This window comes from Podarcis bocagei (genome assembly GCF_964188305.1).
Source record: "Podarcis bocagei genome assembly, chromosome: 16".
Taxonomy (NCBI): domain Eukaryota; kingdom Metazoa; phylum Chordata; class Lepidosauria; order Squamata; family Lacertidae; genus Podarcis; species Podarcis bocagei.
The window spans coordinates 40,314,513-40,331,062 of NC_138142.1; the positions used below are offsets into that span (position 1 = coordinate 40,314,513).

The 16,550-nt window shown below is 48.5% G+C and overlaps 1 protein-coding gene across 14 annotated transcripts in view; it reads right to left on the bottom strand.

Moving 5' to 3' along the window:
- PIP5K1A (phosphatidylinositol-4-phosphate 5-kinase type 1 alpha) overlaps positions 1-16,550 on the bottom strand; it is a 46,881-nt gene that overhangs the window by 23,430 nt on the left and 6,901 nt on the right. For 8 of the 14 annotated variants that reach the window (XR_014002696.1, XR_014002697.1, XM_081173568.1 and 5 more), the window contains exons 2-4: positions 16,478-16,525; positions 6,737-6,774; positions 4,826-4,912 (exon numbers count right to left, since the gene is read on the bottom strand). Coding sequence is in view for 12 of the 14 variants with exons in the window: in XM_081173568.1 (XP_081029694.1) it covers positions 4,826-4,912; positions 6,737-6,774; positions 16,478-16,525 (173 nt within the window). In the remaining 2 variants the exon portion in view is untranslated. Of the gene's footprint in view, positions 1-4,216; positions 4,714-4,825; positions 4,913-6,736; positions 6,775-7,643; positions 7,693-16,477; positions 16,526-16,550 lie in introns of those variants that run through there. The other 6 variants (XM_081173569.1, XM_081173574.1, XM_081173571.1 and 3 more) reach the window with 4 other exon arrangements.

Here is a 16,550-nt window from a genome sequence, read left to right on the forward strand (position 1 = left end):
GATAAACTTGCCCCTCACTGACTATGGACTGTAACCAAGAACAACCCTTAAGTCAGTGTGTTGCTTAACTGCAGCTCCCATCAGTCCCAGCGAGTAGGGTCAGTGGTGGGGGATCATGATGGGAGTTGTAGTTCAGCAACATCCGGGGGCCAAAGGTTCCTCCCCATGCCTGACTTAAGTTAGAGGCATGCAGAATGTTGATGGGGACAGGAGAGGCAAATGGTGGAACACCACAAATCAACAGCCAGTTTTGAATGCTGTGAAACAGAGGAATTCACAAAAGGGAGACGCAAGATAAATCTGTGTACGTTGCAGGACCGAGGAGAAAAACGAAGCACCAGCTCTATTTAAAACACATGGTTGTCTGGGGGAATGGGTGCGCCCAGGCAAGCCTGCTGCGCGGTGCCCAATATTATTCATTGTTTTCTATCGGGCCTGTCTGAGAATGTGATGGAAGGACGCACCCCGACAACGGCCTCACTGGATTCAAGTTCCGTCTCGTTCGGCAATTTCTAACACCAGCCAGGCTGTGCGCCTCTGGGAAACGCACAAGCCAGCCGCAAAGGAGAAAAATCACCTCCCTTTTGCCCTTAGAATCCAGCCTTGGCAGACTTCCTTTGTACACGGAGGTTCTACTTAGCTATTGGGGGTGATGGCAAGAGTTTGCTATCCTTCACGAATGCGTAAGAACCCAAGAAGTTGAATCGGGCCAAAGGGAGCCCACCCGGTGCAGCAGCCGGTTCTTGGTGGCCAGCCAGATGCCCCGATGGAAAGTCAGTAAGCTGTTCCCAAACGCAACAGCAGCTCTCTCCTCTTGTGGTTCCCAGCAACAGGCATTCAGAGGCATCTTGCTGCCTCTGAGCAGAAGCAGAACATAGCCATGCCAGCTAGTAGCCACTCAGAACCTTCTAAACACCTTCTGAAGCCATCCAACTTGGCAGCCATACACGTGGGAGTGAATCCCCCTGTTTCGCTATGCCTTGCGTAGGGCTCAGAAGAGCCCTACTGGATCAGGGTGAAGGCTTGTCTAGCTCAGCCTCCTGATCTCACAGGGGCCAAGCAGATGCCCCCAGAGCAGAAAAAAAAACTTGCGTTCCCCCCACTTGCAATTCCCAGCAGCAGCCATTTAGAGGCCTCCTGCAACCTGACAGTGGAGGCAGAACATAGTATCTGATTGTGCCTGCAGACATGCATTTTTGGACTCTGCAGCAGCTGAAGGAAGGCCGGATAAACCAAAACTGAATCTTGACAAGACAGAGAAACTGGGAGTGGTTCCTGGGTCTGGGAAAATAGGTTCATCCTGCTCTGGTGGGGGTTTCACTTCCCCAGACAGAGCAGCTACGCAGAGAGTGGGGCCCATCAGGGCAGCTCAATTTGCCCCCCAAACGAAGTACTGGCCCATGATATCATCAGGCAGCGCTACAAGACAACACTCAAGGAAAAAGTGGTGCTGGTTTAGGTGGGGTTGGAAGGAGGCAAAACTTCTTGCCTTGGCTGGAAACCTTTTCAAACTCCTACTTTACCCAGGTTAGACATTTGTCACCTTAAAAGAAAATGAAAATGAGGGGGAGGTTTTCCAGGCTGGGTGCTTAGGGGAGATTCCTGCTCGCCACAGGAGACCAGGAAAGTGGGCCCATTGGCAAGGCTGGTGCCAAACGGTTCTTGAGAGTGTGAGTTTCCTTGCAGGGCTCCTAGCAACAGTACAAGCTGCTCGCGGGGAAATCCCCTGCTCCTTGTTCCTTTCCGCCTTCCCATCCCAATGCAAACTCCCTAAGAAGCAAGATCAGATTTCGAAGATCGCAGCCAAATTGGTGCTGGGGTTTTTCCGCCTGTCCCAACCCCAGGATGAAAGGAAACCCTGTGACCTGCCTTCGACAGCCATCGTTCGTCTCCAATGTCAGACAAAAAAGCTTCAGCTTCACTCTTTAATCTGCTGAGATAAAGATCCAAGGTGGAGGCAGCTCCACCTTGGAGACTCATCAACACAGGGATAATTGTAAGGTTAGGACTGCTTACCAGTCCTGTTCCTTGCTGGAGGATTTTTTGGGGGGGAGGCGGGCACGGTGGGAGAGGAGAAAAGATAACAAGAAGCTCAGTAGCCTTTGCTACTGAACCACACCAGAATAGAATCTAGCACTGGGTGCTGCAGGAACCCAAGTCTCGAGAACCTGGAGGCTTTTTAAAACAGCCACCACCACCCAGTTTCTAACTCTAACGCCAGAGAGGGAACTGCTTGCGTTTCTTATGGATCAGAGGAAGGGTGTCAAGCTGAGATTGTGCCTAACTGTGCAGAGTCAGAAGTCCTCTCCCAGCTAGTTCAAAAGTGTATGAAACTGCCTTTAGAAGTACCTGTGTGACGCTACCCTCAGCCCCCTCCTCAAAGCCCACCATTTCTGCAAAGCCTCTGCCGCAAGCTCTTAACCCCCACAATCCACTTTAGCCAAATGCAAGCACATGCAGCTGGAATAATGGCATACCACTGGATTATGGACTGTTTATCTGTACAGTGTGGAAAAGTTCCATGCACGTAGATGGTGAGATATACATAAAAATAAAGAGGTTAAATAGGAACATAAGAAGCTGCCTTATACCGAGTAGGGCCCTTGGTCCATTTAGCTCAGTACTGTCTCCGCTGATAGGAAGCAGCTCTCCAGGGTGCAGGAAATGGAGTCTTCCCCAGCCCTGCCTGCAAATGCCACCGGGGACTGAACCTGGGACCTTCTGCAGATGCTCCACCTAAAAAGAAGATCCTAGTCCTCATGGTTCTGAACAAAGGACTACAGTAGTTTTACAGTGGTACCTCGGGTTAGTTACATACGTTTCAGGTTACAGACTCTGCTAACCCAGAAATAGTACCTCGGGTAAAGAACTTTGCTTCAGGATGAGAACAGAAATCGCACAGCAGTGGCACGGCGGCAGCAGGAGGCCTCATTAGCTAAAGTGGTTAAGAACAGACCTCCGGAACGAATTAAGTACTTAACCTGAGGTACCACTGTAGTAGGAATTTGCCTTATATCAAGTCCCTTGTCCATCTTGCTCAGTAATGTCAGCACTGACTAGCAGCAACTCTGGTTTCAGGCAGGGTGTCTTTCCCAGCCCTGCCTGGAGATGCTAAGCTAGGACCTTCTGCATGCAAAGCAGATGCTCCACCCACTGAGCTACAGCCCTTTCCACAGCCATGGACACCCTCAGTTAAACCCTACTCTCTCCACTTCAGCCTCTCTAAATCTGAAACACAGGGAATGCAAACTGGACCCACTCTTAGAGGGTTGTCCTCAAGGATCCCTGAGCCAATAGATGTAGAGGCTTGGACGTGGCTAGCCAGCATGGGGCCCTCCAAATGTGGTTGGGACTCCCAGCTACCCTGAGCCCCAGCCAGCGTGATCAATGGTCAGGGATGATGGCAGTTGCGGTCTGAAACCACAGCATCCAGACAGCACCACGCTAGGTACCTTTGGGCTAAGAAACAGAACTAGCAGTGACTTGTGAGGTGCTGGAAGACTCCGAGCATAAAACCGCCCTGTACTATCAAGCACTTTGCAAAGCAGAACTGAGCAACAGGCACAGCCTGTGTCACAGAACTCTGATTGCCCATGCCTGTCCAATAAACAGACTGATACTAGGAGGCTGAGCTAGGGAGATGGGTCATATGGGGCAGGACGGAAGGGGGGAAAATCCACACCAAAGGCCGTCCGCTCTTGGTTACAAGTTCCAGTGCCTACCTTGATTTACAAACAGGCGTGTGGGGTTGCAATATTTGCGTGCCACTGGAGAGCTAGAAGAGCAAACGCCACACAAGAAGAAGCCAACCCCCACCGCCTTGGGGGAAGGAGGGTGCCGGTAAACGCGCAAAACAACAGATCAAAAGGAAACAGGAAGTGGATCTCTCTCTTGAGCACAGCTGCCCTGGTGAGATTCCAGAGCACACAAATGAAAAAAGGAACATAAATATTTGCAGCCTGATCTTCAGTGCCAGAAGTCAAGAGCCTCCGAGTAAATGTCAGGAGGAAGTACTCTGAAATTATGAGGGAATTAAGAACGGCCTCTCCAGCTCATCCATGTGGGGAGCACTAGCGATGACTCTTCCCAAATGCCAGGAGTATCTCCTCTCTACTACAATTCACGAGTTCCTCCTTTCCCTGTCGCCAGAGTCTTTTGCACATGTTTTGAATTCCAGAAGAGATTGGCAATCCCCACCCAGAAGGCCGCAACTTACAGAAAAAGACAGGCGTCGGAACGGACTGATCGTGTCAACCTCCATTTCATCCAGGTGCAGGGAATTGGCTCTGGGTCAGAACGAGCTGGAGCATAGCTGTTCAACGTCAAACTACGTTGGGTCCTGAAGAGTCCCACGTTCAGCCCGCATGCCGGCAAGAGATACACGCGTCCACCATAGTTTGGTTCAAAAAGGAGCAAGAAATCCCAGGCTGGCTGGCCAGTGCTGTCTCCCGACAGCAAGGGGGAATTGAGAAACTCCTGAAATGGGGGCGGGGGGCTGGGAGGGAAAGTCGGGGACCTTCTTTCCAAAGGCTTAAGAGAAATCTCTGTGCTGGGACAGTGACGCCGCAGTGGGACAGTTCGGCCTTTGAGCCCCTGGGATCTCCCGACATGTGACCATCAAGCGCTGCTTGCAAAGTTTTGACGTTTACCTGGATTGCTCCAGCCTTTTATGCTCAGCCGGGTGACTCAGGTGCTGGAGGCTGCTGGGCGGAATCTGCTGAGGGAGGAGGGGCGGAGGGGGAGGGAGGGACATGCACACACAAACAGACACTCCAGGGAAGAGAGAGGGAGACGGAGACACAGAGAGGTGGAAAAGAGCACTTACCTTCTTGTACGTGGTTTCGCCGGTGGAGTCCACACCCCTGTGGCCTTTCTTGATTGTCTGTGAGGAGTGCCCAGAGGCACTTGGCAACTGGAATCGGAAGCAAAGAAGAAAAGAGAAGGGGGGGGGGAGGTGAAATACAGGCTTCAGTGAGATTTTAAGTATCATCCTGTATGTTTCAAGACTCACCATCCCTGGCTGACAACGGATGATAAAACTTCAGGGGGCTTGATTTGGCCCATAGGTTTGCTAGTTGCCAACCCATGGCATAAGCAGAGGGAAAGAGAGAAGGGACTTGGCACACATGGGATAGCTCAGTTGGAGGAGCATGGGACTCTTAATCTCAGGGTTGTGGGTACGAGTCCCACATTGGGCAAGAGAGTCCTGCCTTGCAGGGGGTTGGACTAGATGACCCTTGTGGTCCCTTCCAACTCTACAATTCCATGATTTGGGGAGGGGCAGTTCTAGCATCTGTTCTAGAGGCATCCATACACTTTATAAAGCGATGGGGCTTTAGAACAGAAAGAGAGGACAGATCCCTGCCCCAGCTGGCTTACAATCCAGACACTGATTGTACCCTGGCAGGAGTCCTTTTTCCTCTTATTCCCCTTCCAATTTATTAATGGTGGTACAGCCACTAGGGACTGCCTGGCTGGCACTGACCCATGACTGGGCTTCTCAGCGGTGGTTCTCCGCTTTCGAATGCCCGCCCTGATGAAGTGTCCCTGTCTCCCTCATTACTGACTTTTAGGAGGAATTGAAAATCATTCATGTTAATGTTTTTAACATTTGATGCTTGAAGAGATATTGTTGCCGACAACCCTGAGATCACTGTTTTTATAACTTTTTTTTTAAAAAAAACTTTTATGATATTTTAAACTATATTACTGATGTGTTCAGCACTCTCTACTTTGGGAGGGAGTGCAGGACTGTAATAACAACAGCAACAACAGATACAGAAGGGGAAAGGGAGGAAAACTAAGGTGGGGTAAACAAGAGAGGAATGTGCTTTTTCTTTTCTTTTCAGAACAGGAGCAGGTAGAATCTAAAAATTCCACATGGGGGAGGGATAAATGGAGTGAGATAGCAAAAAAACAATTATACCTATTTAGTACTTGAGTTGCAGGAGGACATGGAGACTAGGGACTGTGCAAGAATTTCAAGAAAACGTGAGGTTTAAGGGGGGGGGGGGAATACACAGCAGCACCCAAGTGTTCTGGGAGGCATTTCTAGGGGTAATGGGGCAGCATGATGAATAAACTGAGGGAGCAGGGGGCCTTCAGACAGCTGTGGGGGGTGGAGCTGAAAGAGTGGAGGTCATAGGCAGGGATGTCTTTAGCTGCAAGAGCAAGGAGACACAGAGGGGAGACAAGTCTGATATGAAAGGTGTTTTTCTGCTCTGGAGAGCTGTTATAAAGCAGGAGGGAGCCCCAACCTGTCAGGAAGAGAGCACGGATGGGTTGCATGCACACGAAAGCTTATACCAATAAAAAACTTAGTTGGTCTCTAAGGTGCTACTGGAAGGAATTTTTTTATTTTGTTTCGACTACGGCGGACCAAGACAGCTACCCACCTGGAACTCGGACAACTGTGTCTTTCCCCAGGAAAATGCACGCAAATATATCCCTAAGGGCAAAGACTGGGCTCCCACTCTGTATTTATATAGTGATACACGAATACATCAAATCAAGTCAATATTCGGAATCCTTGGCCTAAAATGCCTGCTTATTTGGGGCAAGATATTCTGTGCACCGAACATTCCTCTCCTGCACACGGCACCCATATAGAAAACTGATGGTTAGCAAACTGATTCTAAGAACGCGGAGCTTTCCGAACCCACACCTGCAATCCTTTGAATGCAGTTGTTTTGCTTCTTGCGTTGTCCCCACCCCCCACCCCCAAATCGCAACTTACCTCGAGCGTTTTTTTAAGTGTTGCTGTCCCGGGTGTCCCTGGAAGTAAGAAAAGGAAGACGTGAGGAGCTCTGCTATGAAACAATTTTCCTAGCTGCTCAAGGAAAACCCTGCCCAGCCATAAACCTTGCCAGGTGGAGAACACTGCAACTGGATCAGGCCACGGGGGGGGGGGGCATCTAGCCCAGCACCCTGTTCTGCTCTATGAGAAGCCCACAAACAGGATCTAAGCTCAGCAGCACCTCTCCCTGCTGGCCATTTTCAGAAACTGGAACTCAGGGGCACGCTGCTGAGGATCCCAGAGATAGCATACAGCCATCACAGCTAGTAGCCATTGATGGCCTAATGTGCCACAAATCTGTCAGCTAGCTTACTTATTCCGTGTATATCTCAACTTTTTCTCCATGCATCTTTGGTGGTTTACCTGCTTCTCCCCCTCCTCATCCGTCTAAACAACAACCCTGTGATGTAGATTAGACCCGAGAATGAGTGAGCTGGGGATTCAATCCCTGGTGTCCCTGGTCCTAGTCCGACACTAACAATTACACCACACTGGCTCCCTCAGTTATTTCCCTCTTCCATCACAGGGATATTGCAACAATGGGGTCTTTTTTTTGGGGGGGGGGTGAGAAAGAAAATGGCACCCTGGGCTCCATGGAGAGCAGGCAGGATAGGAATGAAATATGGAAATAGAAATGTCCAGGGAGAACAACACTGTAACTATAAATGTACAGAATTGTAGCGTTGGAAGGGACCCCAAAGGGCCATCTAGTCCAACTCCCTGCAATGCAGGAATCACAGCTGAAGAATATATTTAGCCAGTACGTAGTTGTGAGGTCAACAACTGGCTTATCACAATGTCACCCCAGTCTAACTCTGTTGCCCGAAGCATCAAGGAGCATCAATACCGGACTCAGGCCCAACCGGATTCTTCAAATTCCTCAAATCTTGTGTAAACTGAGGGACACGCACAACAGAGATATGACTCAGCCAGATGCCAACAGCTTAAGTGCTTTTCCACACACAGAACACACAACCCATCTCACTGTGAATCCATCTGGCCCAGGCTCGGCAAGCTCAGTGACAGAAACTCAGATATATAAGCTAATCACCTAATGGCACCTTAAACATGGGTTGCGGCTGCCACAATGGACTGTCTAGGCACCATTCCCATCCCGGAAATAATAATAATAAATAATTTTATTTTTATTACTATTATGATGATGGTGATTTCTATATTAATTTATATTTTAAAGAACAAATCTCAAAGCGCTTTACATATAAACCATCCCAGACCCTGCGCTGCTCACCTGAGACCCTTCTTCGTGTGCCTCCTCGTGAGGACTGGAGAACGGCAAAACGAGAACGGGCCTTTTTCGTAGTGGCTCCCTGTCTGAGGAATGCCCTCCCCAGGGAGGTTCGCCTAGCACCTTGTTTATTTATTTTTAGGCCCCCGGCAAAAACGTCCCTCTTCAACCAGGGGCTTGGGGTGATTCAGATTCTACAGCCTTTTAAATGTGACTTTGGGAAGGGGGTGTGATTATGGTTTTGGTGTTTTGGTTTAATTATCTACTTGTGTTTTATCTTGTATTCCGTGAACTGCCCTGACATCTTTTGAGGAAGGGCGGTATATAAATTTAATAAGCAAACAACACATGAAAACATCAATTCAGAATAAAACAAATTCACGCTTCAAGGAAATATTTCAGATCTTTCTCAGCCGACCAACAGGGAGGGACGGTGCTGGGAGCTCTACTACAACGAAATCTGGAGGACAGCTGGTTGGCCACCCCTGCTTTAGGGAATGGGTGAGGTGAGGAGGAGAGAGCAGTCTGCTTCATAAGGGCTTTGCAATTATGGAGCACACCTCCTCGGGCACAGAAAGATGTACGACACTATCCAGAAGAGAAGGCAGCATTCCAGAGTCTCTGTTTTTTGCAACATGAAAACAACATTGATGGCAGCCCTACCAGAGGACAGGTATCATGGCTGCCAGTTAGCCACCCCTGGCCTAAGGTAGTCCTGGGTGGAACACACCAGCGGTGGCCGGGGGCAGGGGGGGGGAGAGAGAGAGAGCGCACAGGTACAGTGATGCCCCGCAAGACGAATGCCTCGCAAGACGAAAAACTCGCTAGACGAAAGAGTTTTCCGTTTTGGAGGTGCTTCGCAAAACGAATCTCCTATGGGCTTGCTTCGCAAGACGAAAATGTCTTGCGAGTTCCTGTGGGGGTTTTTTTCCTCCCCCCCCTTTTCTAAGCCGCTAAAAGCGCTAATCCGTCAATGGGCTTGCTTCGCAAGACGAAAAAACCGCTAGACGAAGAGAATCATGGAACGGATTCTTTTCGTCTTGCGAGGCACCACTGTACCATCAAATATTAAACAGGCAGTCTCAGGCAGATCAGCCCGAATTTCTACCTGACTTGATACTGTATTTATTATATTCTCTGATTTGCATCGTAGGTCCTTTGATGACTAAAATGATCATTTGTTGCCCACAGGAGTAGGTTAATAGCTTTCCAACACATGCAAATAAATAATATAAAATGCCAGGGTACCCAATGCTGTAAGATGTTGACTTCCCTAGGAGTAGGACCCCTTTCTTCCTCAAGATGGATTTGGGGGGTAGGAAAGTGGAGAAAGGGCTTTCTCAGGGGTCAGGCTCAAAATCATAGTTTCTGCCCTCCTTCCCCAGTGTTTTCACAATACACATGTGGAATGAGGCAGCTGTGTAGCATGCACTGAAATCCCACACGAATGCAGAAAGCCTGTGGCATATAAGCACAGACTTCAGTTCCTAAGAAACTGTTGGGCTTTTTAAAGCACGTTCCTAGACCTCATCGTTACAAAGATATTCTTCAACACATGCAGGAACACTGCCCTGCTGAAAATCAGCAATATAGGTGGCTGAGTAGGCTTTCTATAGCCCATGTTTAGAATTATTATTTTTTTCTTTTTGAATGATGCAACGTAGGAGATAAATATATGTATATCTCTCATGCGCAACCTTAATTTGCATAAATTATACAAGTCACAGAACATAGCTTTTCTCTGTGCAGACAGCCAATGGGTTTTAGGGTGGAAAACACGCTGCACTTCTCACACACCTGCCTCACAGCTCCTAACTCGACTCAACGTGACTTTGCCAGGCCTTGCCCTGCATTCTCACAGCCACCACCCATAAGACCTGCATAACTTTTACCCTACCACTCAGTAGCCGCCAATTATACTGGTTGGGCCCGCCCACCGTGGTCATGGGCAGTCAATGAACGCAGCTGCATTCAGCTTGCTGCCAGCACTCTCTCCTTGGAAGGCGGCCTGAGACAGGTTCCGGTATATGCGCTCAGAGGTTCAATCACACTCTTGAACACTCTTCCCTCCCCGCACATCCTGTGCTCCCAAGAAAAAGGGTGAATCATCAGCCTGCTGGGTTGCCAAGCATGCTCCGTCATGCAGAGATGCGTGTCGGGATTTCGGCAAGCGGGAGGCTGGCATGAACAGCAAGGAGACAATCTGTCGAGGGTTCAGGAGAAGGGCGCTCCTAAGAGTCCAGCTTGCTCCCTGCTGCCTGGAAGCAGCCCGGCAGCTTGAATGAGCCAAGTGGGTTCTCTTGGCTTCAAGGATGCGCAGGGGAAACTTCCCCAGGTGACCTCTCGGAGCTCGCCGTTCATCCCCGAGACTCAAACTCCAAATAGCTGCCTGCTTCTGGAATATGCACAGTTCTTTCGGCTCTAGGAGACATGGAGAGCATAAGGAGAGCTCTGCTGGATGAGACTGAAGGCCCGTCTAGTCCTGTATCCCATGTCTGAACATGGCTAATCATAAGGCTTCAAAAAAGACCTCAAGAAGGGCACAGAGGGCAAAAGCTCCCCTTTCACCTCCCCCAGGCTCCTGGTCTTTCACAGTCGCCTGTGAACACAGATGGGCTAGTGGGAGTCATAGTCTGAAACTGCTGGATGACATTAGTTTAGGGTGTTCAGGGAGTAGAAAAGAAGTATTAAGAAACTTTCAAGCAAAAAATAAAAAGGCACCCCCTAGTGGACAAGGGAAGTGGCAACAGGATTTTTTACAAAGAATTAGAGTCACAGAAACATAAGAGTAGGAAGGACTAAAATTTATTTACATGACAAATTATTAGTCATGTTGTCAACTTGGACTACTCCATTCTCATACAGTGCAGTAATATCCTCTTTGCTTAACAAGAATCATACAATAAACGGGTCCAGTAAAGAAGGATTTATGAGGAGAGAGTGATTACTCATGAAGGAGGCATCCTAAGAAAAAGACTTGGTTGCCCAAATGTTTCTTAAAAACCCAGCTACTCTGCAGGAGGCTACTCAGTTCATTTCAGGAGAACATAAACCATGGAAAATAACAATAAGAGGCCCAGGAATGTATACAAAAGGGAGTGGGGTGAAAAAGGCTTTTTAAAAAAAACCAATTGTTTTCTATTTGGGCAAGCAACAGTCAGCACATCTCAGTTGCGTGACTAGTATTCACAAAGCAGAATGGAAGGGCAGCCCAACCAACCAACACTTTTTCCTATGGCACCCTTGCAGCAACGAAGGATTGTTGGGGTTCGGAGAAGGGCCTTTATGGAGCCTTCTGCCCAAGGTTTGAAAAATGTCATTTTTACTGGGGGCTGGAGGGGGGGAGGAGGAGAACAGGCTTCTGGCCTCATCCACCATACGTAGGCAAGGCCTGGAGCACACAAATATTAACTGAAATAGTTTAAGTAGAAGCTAACCTACTATGATAAAGGGATGCAGGTGGCGCTGTGGGTTAAACCACAGAGCCTAGGGCTTGCCGATCAGAAGATCAGCGGTTCAAATCCCTGCAACGGGGTGAGCTCCCGTTGCTCTGTCCCTGCTCCTGCCAACCTAGCAGTTCGAAAGCACGTCAAAGTCAAGTAGATAAATAGGTACAGCTCTGGCAGGAAGGTAAACGGCATTTCCGTGCGCTGTTCTGGTTCGCCAGAAGCGGCTTAGTCATGCTGGCCACATGACCCGGAAGCTGTACGCCGGCTCCCTCGGCCAATAAAGCGAGATGAGCGCCCAGAGTCGGCCACGACTGGACCTAGTGGTCAGGGGTCCCTTTACCTTTACCTAAACTCCTATGAAGATTACCAAACATTCAAAGGAGAGAAATAGTAATCATGGGAGATTTCAACTTCCCCGATATCTGTTGGGACTCAAACTCTGCCAGATAGCAAGGTCTGACAAATTCCTCCAATTTCATCTCCCAGAACGTGGAAGAACCAACAAGGGGACCATCTATCTTGGCCCTCCTCACCAATAGGAAGTGATTGATGAAGTAGAAGTGCTGGGAAACTTAGAAGGAAGTGATCGTGTTCTCCTGGGTTTCAGGATACAGAGGCAAGGGAAAACCAAGTGTAGTCGGACATGTACTCTGGACTTTAAGGAGGCCAATTTCAAAAAGCTGAAGAAGTTACTGGGTGTGATCCCGTGGTCAGAAATACTCAATGAAAAGGGAGTCCAAGAAGGATGGGAGTTTATAAAACAAGTAATATTGAAGGCCGAAATGCAAACAATACCAACAGGAAAGAAAAATGGGTGGCGTCTAAGAAAACCAGTGTGGCTGCATAAGGAGCTCGCAGACGAGCTGACAGTTAAGAAGGGCATGTATAAGAAATGGAAGAAAGGGGAAATTGCAAAGGAGGAGTATACACAAGTAGCCAACAGTTGCAGGGGGAAAGTCAGGCTGGCTAAAGCTCAGAATGAGTTCAGGCTTGCAAGAGAGGTTAAAAAGAATAAAAAAGGTTTCTTCAGCTATGTCCGAAGTAAGAGAAAGAACAAGCAAGTGGTAGGTCCTCTGCGTGGGGAACAGAGAGTAATACTATTGAGTGACAAAGAAAAGGCGGAACTACTCAACACCTACTTTGCCTCTGCCTTCACCCAAAAGGTAAGCGATGCCAACCTGGTGATAGCAGAACAAATTATGTAAGGAGGGAGCTGCAGCCCAAGATAGGAAGAGGTAATAAGGGAACACCTAGCTACTTTAAATGAATTCAAATCTTCAGGGCCTGATAAGCTGCATACAAGGGTTCTAAAGGAGCTCGTGGATGTAATTTCAGAAACTTTGTCTATTATCTTTGAGAATTCTTGGCGAACAGGTGAGGTCCCAACAAACCGGAGGCAGGTAAATGTCCCCGTCTTCAAAAGGGGGGGAGGAGGAAGACCCAGATAACTACCGCCCAGTGAGCTTGACACTGATACCAGGGAAGGTCCTAGAACAGATAATACAACAGTCTGTCTGTGAGCATTTAGAAAAGGATGCTGTGATTACTAAGACCCAGCATGGGTTTCTCAAAAACAAGTCATGCCAGACCAATCTGATTTCTTTTTTTTGATGAAATTACAAACTTAGTGGAACGGGGAAATGCTGTGGGCATAGTTTCATGAGACAAAATCTCCCATGATATTCTCATGAGGAAGCTGATAAAATGTGGGCTGAACTAAGTACAGTCGTACCTTGGATGCCGAACGCCTTGGGACCCGTATGTTTCGGCTCCCGAAAGATCGAAAACCGGAAGCGAGTGTTCCAGTTTTTGGAAGCCAAATGTCAGGCGCTGCTTCCAACTGAGTGCAGGAAGCTCCTACAGCCAATTAGAAGCAGCACCTTGGTTCTTGAAGGGTTTAAAATTTGAGATCCAAGGGGATTTGTAGCTGGTTGACTGACTGAGTACTCATTAATGGTTCCTTGTCATCTTGGAAAGAAGTGGCAAGTGGGGTGCCGCAGGGTTCTGTCCTGGGCCTGTTGTCGTTTAACATAAATGACTTGGATGAAGGAATTGAGGAGGGTGCTCATCAAATTTCCAAATGACACCAAACTGGGAGGGATAGCTAATGCTGCAGAAGATAGAATAAAAATTCAAAATGACTGTAACAGATTGGAGAACTGGACCCAAACAAACAAAATTAATTTCAACAGGGGCAAATGTTAAGGTTCTGCACTCAGGCTGGAAAAACCAGATGCACAAATATAGGATGGGGGACACCTGGTTGCCTAGCAGCACATGTGAAAAGGATCTAGAGGTCTTGGTGGACCACAAGCTTAACATGAGTCAACAGTGTGATGCAGCAGCAAAAAAGGCTGCATCAACAGAAGTATAGTGTCCAGATCAAGGAAAGTAATAGTCCCACTCTATTCTGCTTTGGTCAGACCACACCTGGAATACTGTGTCCAATTCTGGGCACCGCAAGTTAAGAAGAATATTGACAACCTGGAACTCGTGCAGAGGATGGCAACCAAAGTGACCAAAAGTCTGGAAACCAAGCCTTATGAGGAACAGTTGAGGTAGCTGGGTATGTTTAGCCTGGAAAAGAGGAGACTGAGAGGAGATATGAGAGCCATCTTCAAATATCTTAAAGGCTGTTCCGTGGAAGATGGAGCCAGCTTGTTTTCTCCTGCTCTGGAGGGTAGGATCAGAACCAATGGCGTCAAAGGAGATTCTGACTAAACATCAGGAAGAACTTTCTGACAGTAAGAGCTGTTCAGCAGTGGAACAGACTCCCCTGCCTTGGAGGTTTTAGCTGTCATGGATGCTTTAGCTGAGATTCCTGCATTGCAAGGGGCTGGGACTAGATTCCCCTTCCAACTCCTGTGCTTCTTGCTCATGTCAGTTATTCAGCTTTCAAGCCACAGTGGCTCTCCTGCAGCCAAGGTTTCACACATTCCCCCTTTCATTGGTAGTGAAAAAAGAAAACTGTGGTGACCAGAATGAAACGCCTTCCTCAAGGCAGGTGGGGAGTCTTGACCCCAACTTCATACTCCATCTCTGAAATTCAGTGCAAGGACAGCAACCTCTTTGCTCTTTTCTCTAGCACTAAAACTGGAGGCAAGAGGTGACTCTTGCCACAGCCTCATTCCAAGCACCTCTGGAAACACAGCACAACCGAAGGGTCGACACACGGCCACCTTCTGGCTCCCAGGCTGAAAAGCGAGAGCTGCTTATGCTTGCCAGAGGCTGTGAGGACACTAGCCATGGCAAGGAGAGTTGTGTAATAATCCAGCAAGCTTGACAGAAATGAAAAGCGTGGACATCAGCCGATACCAGCAGGCTTAGAGCTCTAGTGCTTAAAAGCATGGAGGAGTGTTGCTCAAGCAGAGGAGGAGGAGGGTGGCTGCTTCAAACAAACATGCAGCGAGGTTGCGAAAGCTATTTGGAGAAGATGTGTCACCCACACTGGCATCCTTGATCTTGCACTTCACACCAAGTCTGTGCATCAAGGAGCTGCAGAATTGCCGCTTTGTTACAGGACGGAGGCAGAACAGAACAAACCACCTTCTCTTACCCACACATTAAAATAAATAAAAATGAACTGTATTTTGAACAGGGGTGTGGGACCGCAGACCTAGGGGCCAAATGCAACCCACCAGGCCTCTCCTCAGGCCACAACTCCTCTCTAGCCACACCTCCTCTCTTCAAGCCACACCCTCTCACCAACCCAGCTTCCTACCTGGCTGGAACTTGACTTGACTGGATGGAAGGCAGAGAAGGGCCTGCGAGGGTGTGTAGGAATTTGCTCTGCCCACTCTTGCCTCTGGCCCTGCCCACCAGGGGCATTTGGCCCAAAGGCTGACAAAGATGTCGCCCTCCCCTCCAAATATAGAATGAATGCCACAAATGTTCAGACATCAAAAGAGGACTCTTGAAGCAGACATTAAATACTGCATAGGTACGACGAGTGGGTGAAAACCATTGACCTAAATCAAAGACAGGGTCCCTGCGGCCGTCGGCCAGACAGGATCTAGAAGAGGTCATTGGCTCTGGGCTCTCTGTAAACCTTCCAGAACATCATCTGGAAGGACTACTGGTTTCCCAACCCTGGTGTGAACAAAACGTGAGTTAAAATGAGAACTTCTCTACCACGACTGGTACAAAAGGAATGACTCATGGTTCTGGGAGAGAATGTTTTACCACCAGATGGCCACAGGTTTAATCTCTAAGAAACCCCAGGGAGCAGTGGAAGACTTATTTAAGAGACTTGAGAGATCCTCTGCAAGCTGTTGTTGGATCACAGATGGGGGAGAGCATGTGGTCCTCCAATTGCTGTGGGATTCCAACTCCCAGCAGCCAGCATGACCAGTGGTCAGAGAGGGTGATGGAGAGTTGTAGTCCAGCAACATCTGCAGGGCTCCACAAGTGCTCCCAATCCTTGGGAAAGATACAAGAATGCAGGCAAAGGTAAGACCCATGGCAGCTTCTAGGTGACCAATACCTGGAAGTCTCATGTAAAATGGACAGGTTAATATCAGAATGCCTTTCAGGGTTGGTGTAATAAACTTCTGTGCTCTGAGCACCTCAATAGTGTAGCCACAAAGGGTTCCAGTGCAGAGCTCTAGGACCATCTGCTCTAACCTGAGAATAAGGCAAGGACTTTTAAAAACTGGGGAGTGGAAGGAGGTCAGTTCCATTAGAGAGCAGTCCTGACATAAGGCAATAACACCATCAATCCAGTAACCTTAGGCAAACAGGGGAACTTTGGCCCTTCAGATGTCAGTGAACTACAATTCCCATTGCCCTTCATCACTCAGCTATGCCTGCAAGGGCTGATGGGAGAAAGAGTCCAACAATGTCCAGCAGGCCAAAGGTTCACCACTCCTAAGTAAAGGCTCGGTTCCACACCACACATGCACACATGAAACTTAAGAAAGCCAAGTCTGTTTAGCGGCTAGTAATCAGAGAGGAGGGGGAGAAGCCCATGCTCGTGCCTCGGTTTACCCATACATCTTCGGGAAGGCATCAGTGAACAGCAAAGGAAGCTGAAAGCTATACAGAGAAAGAGGAGGAAAAG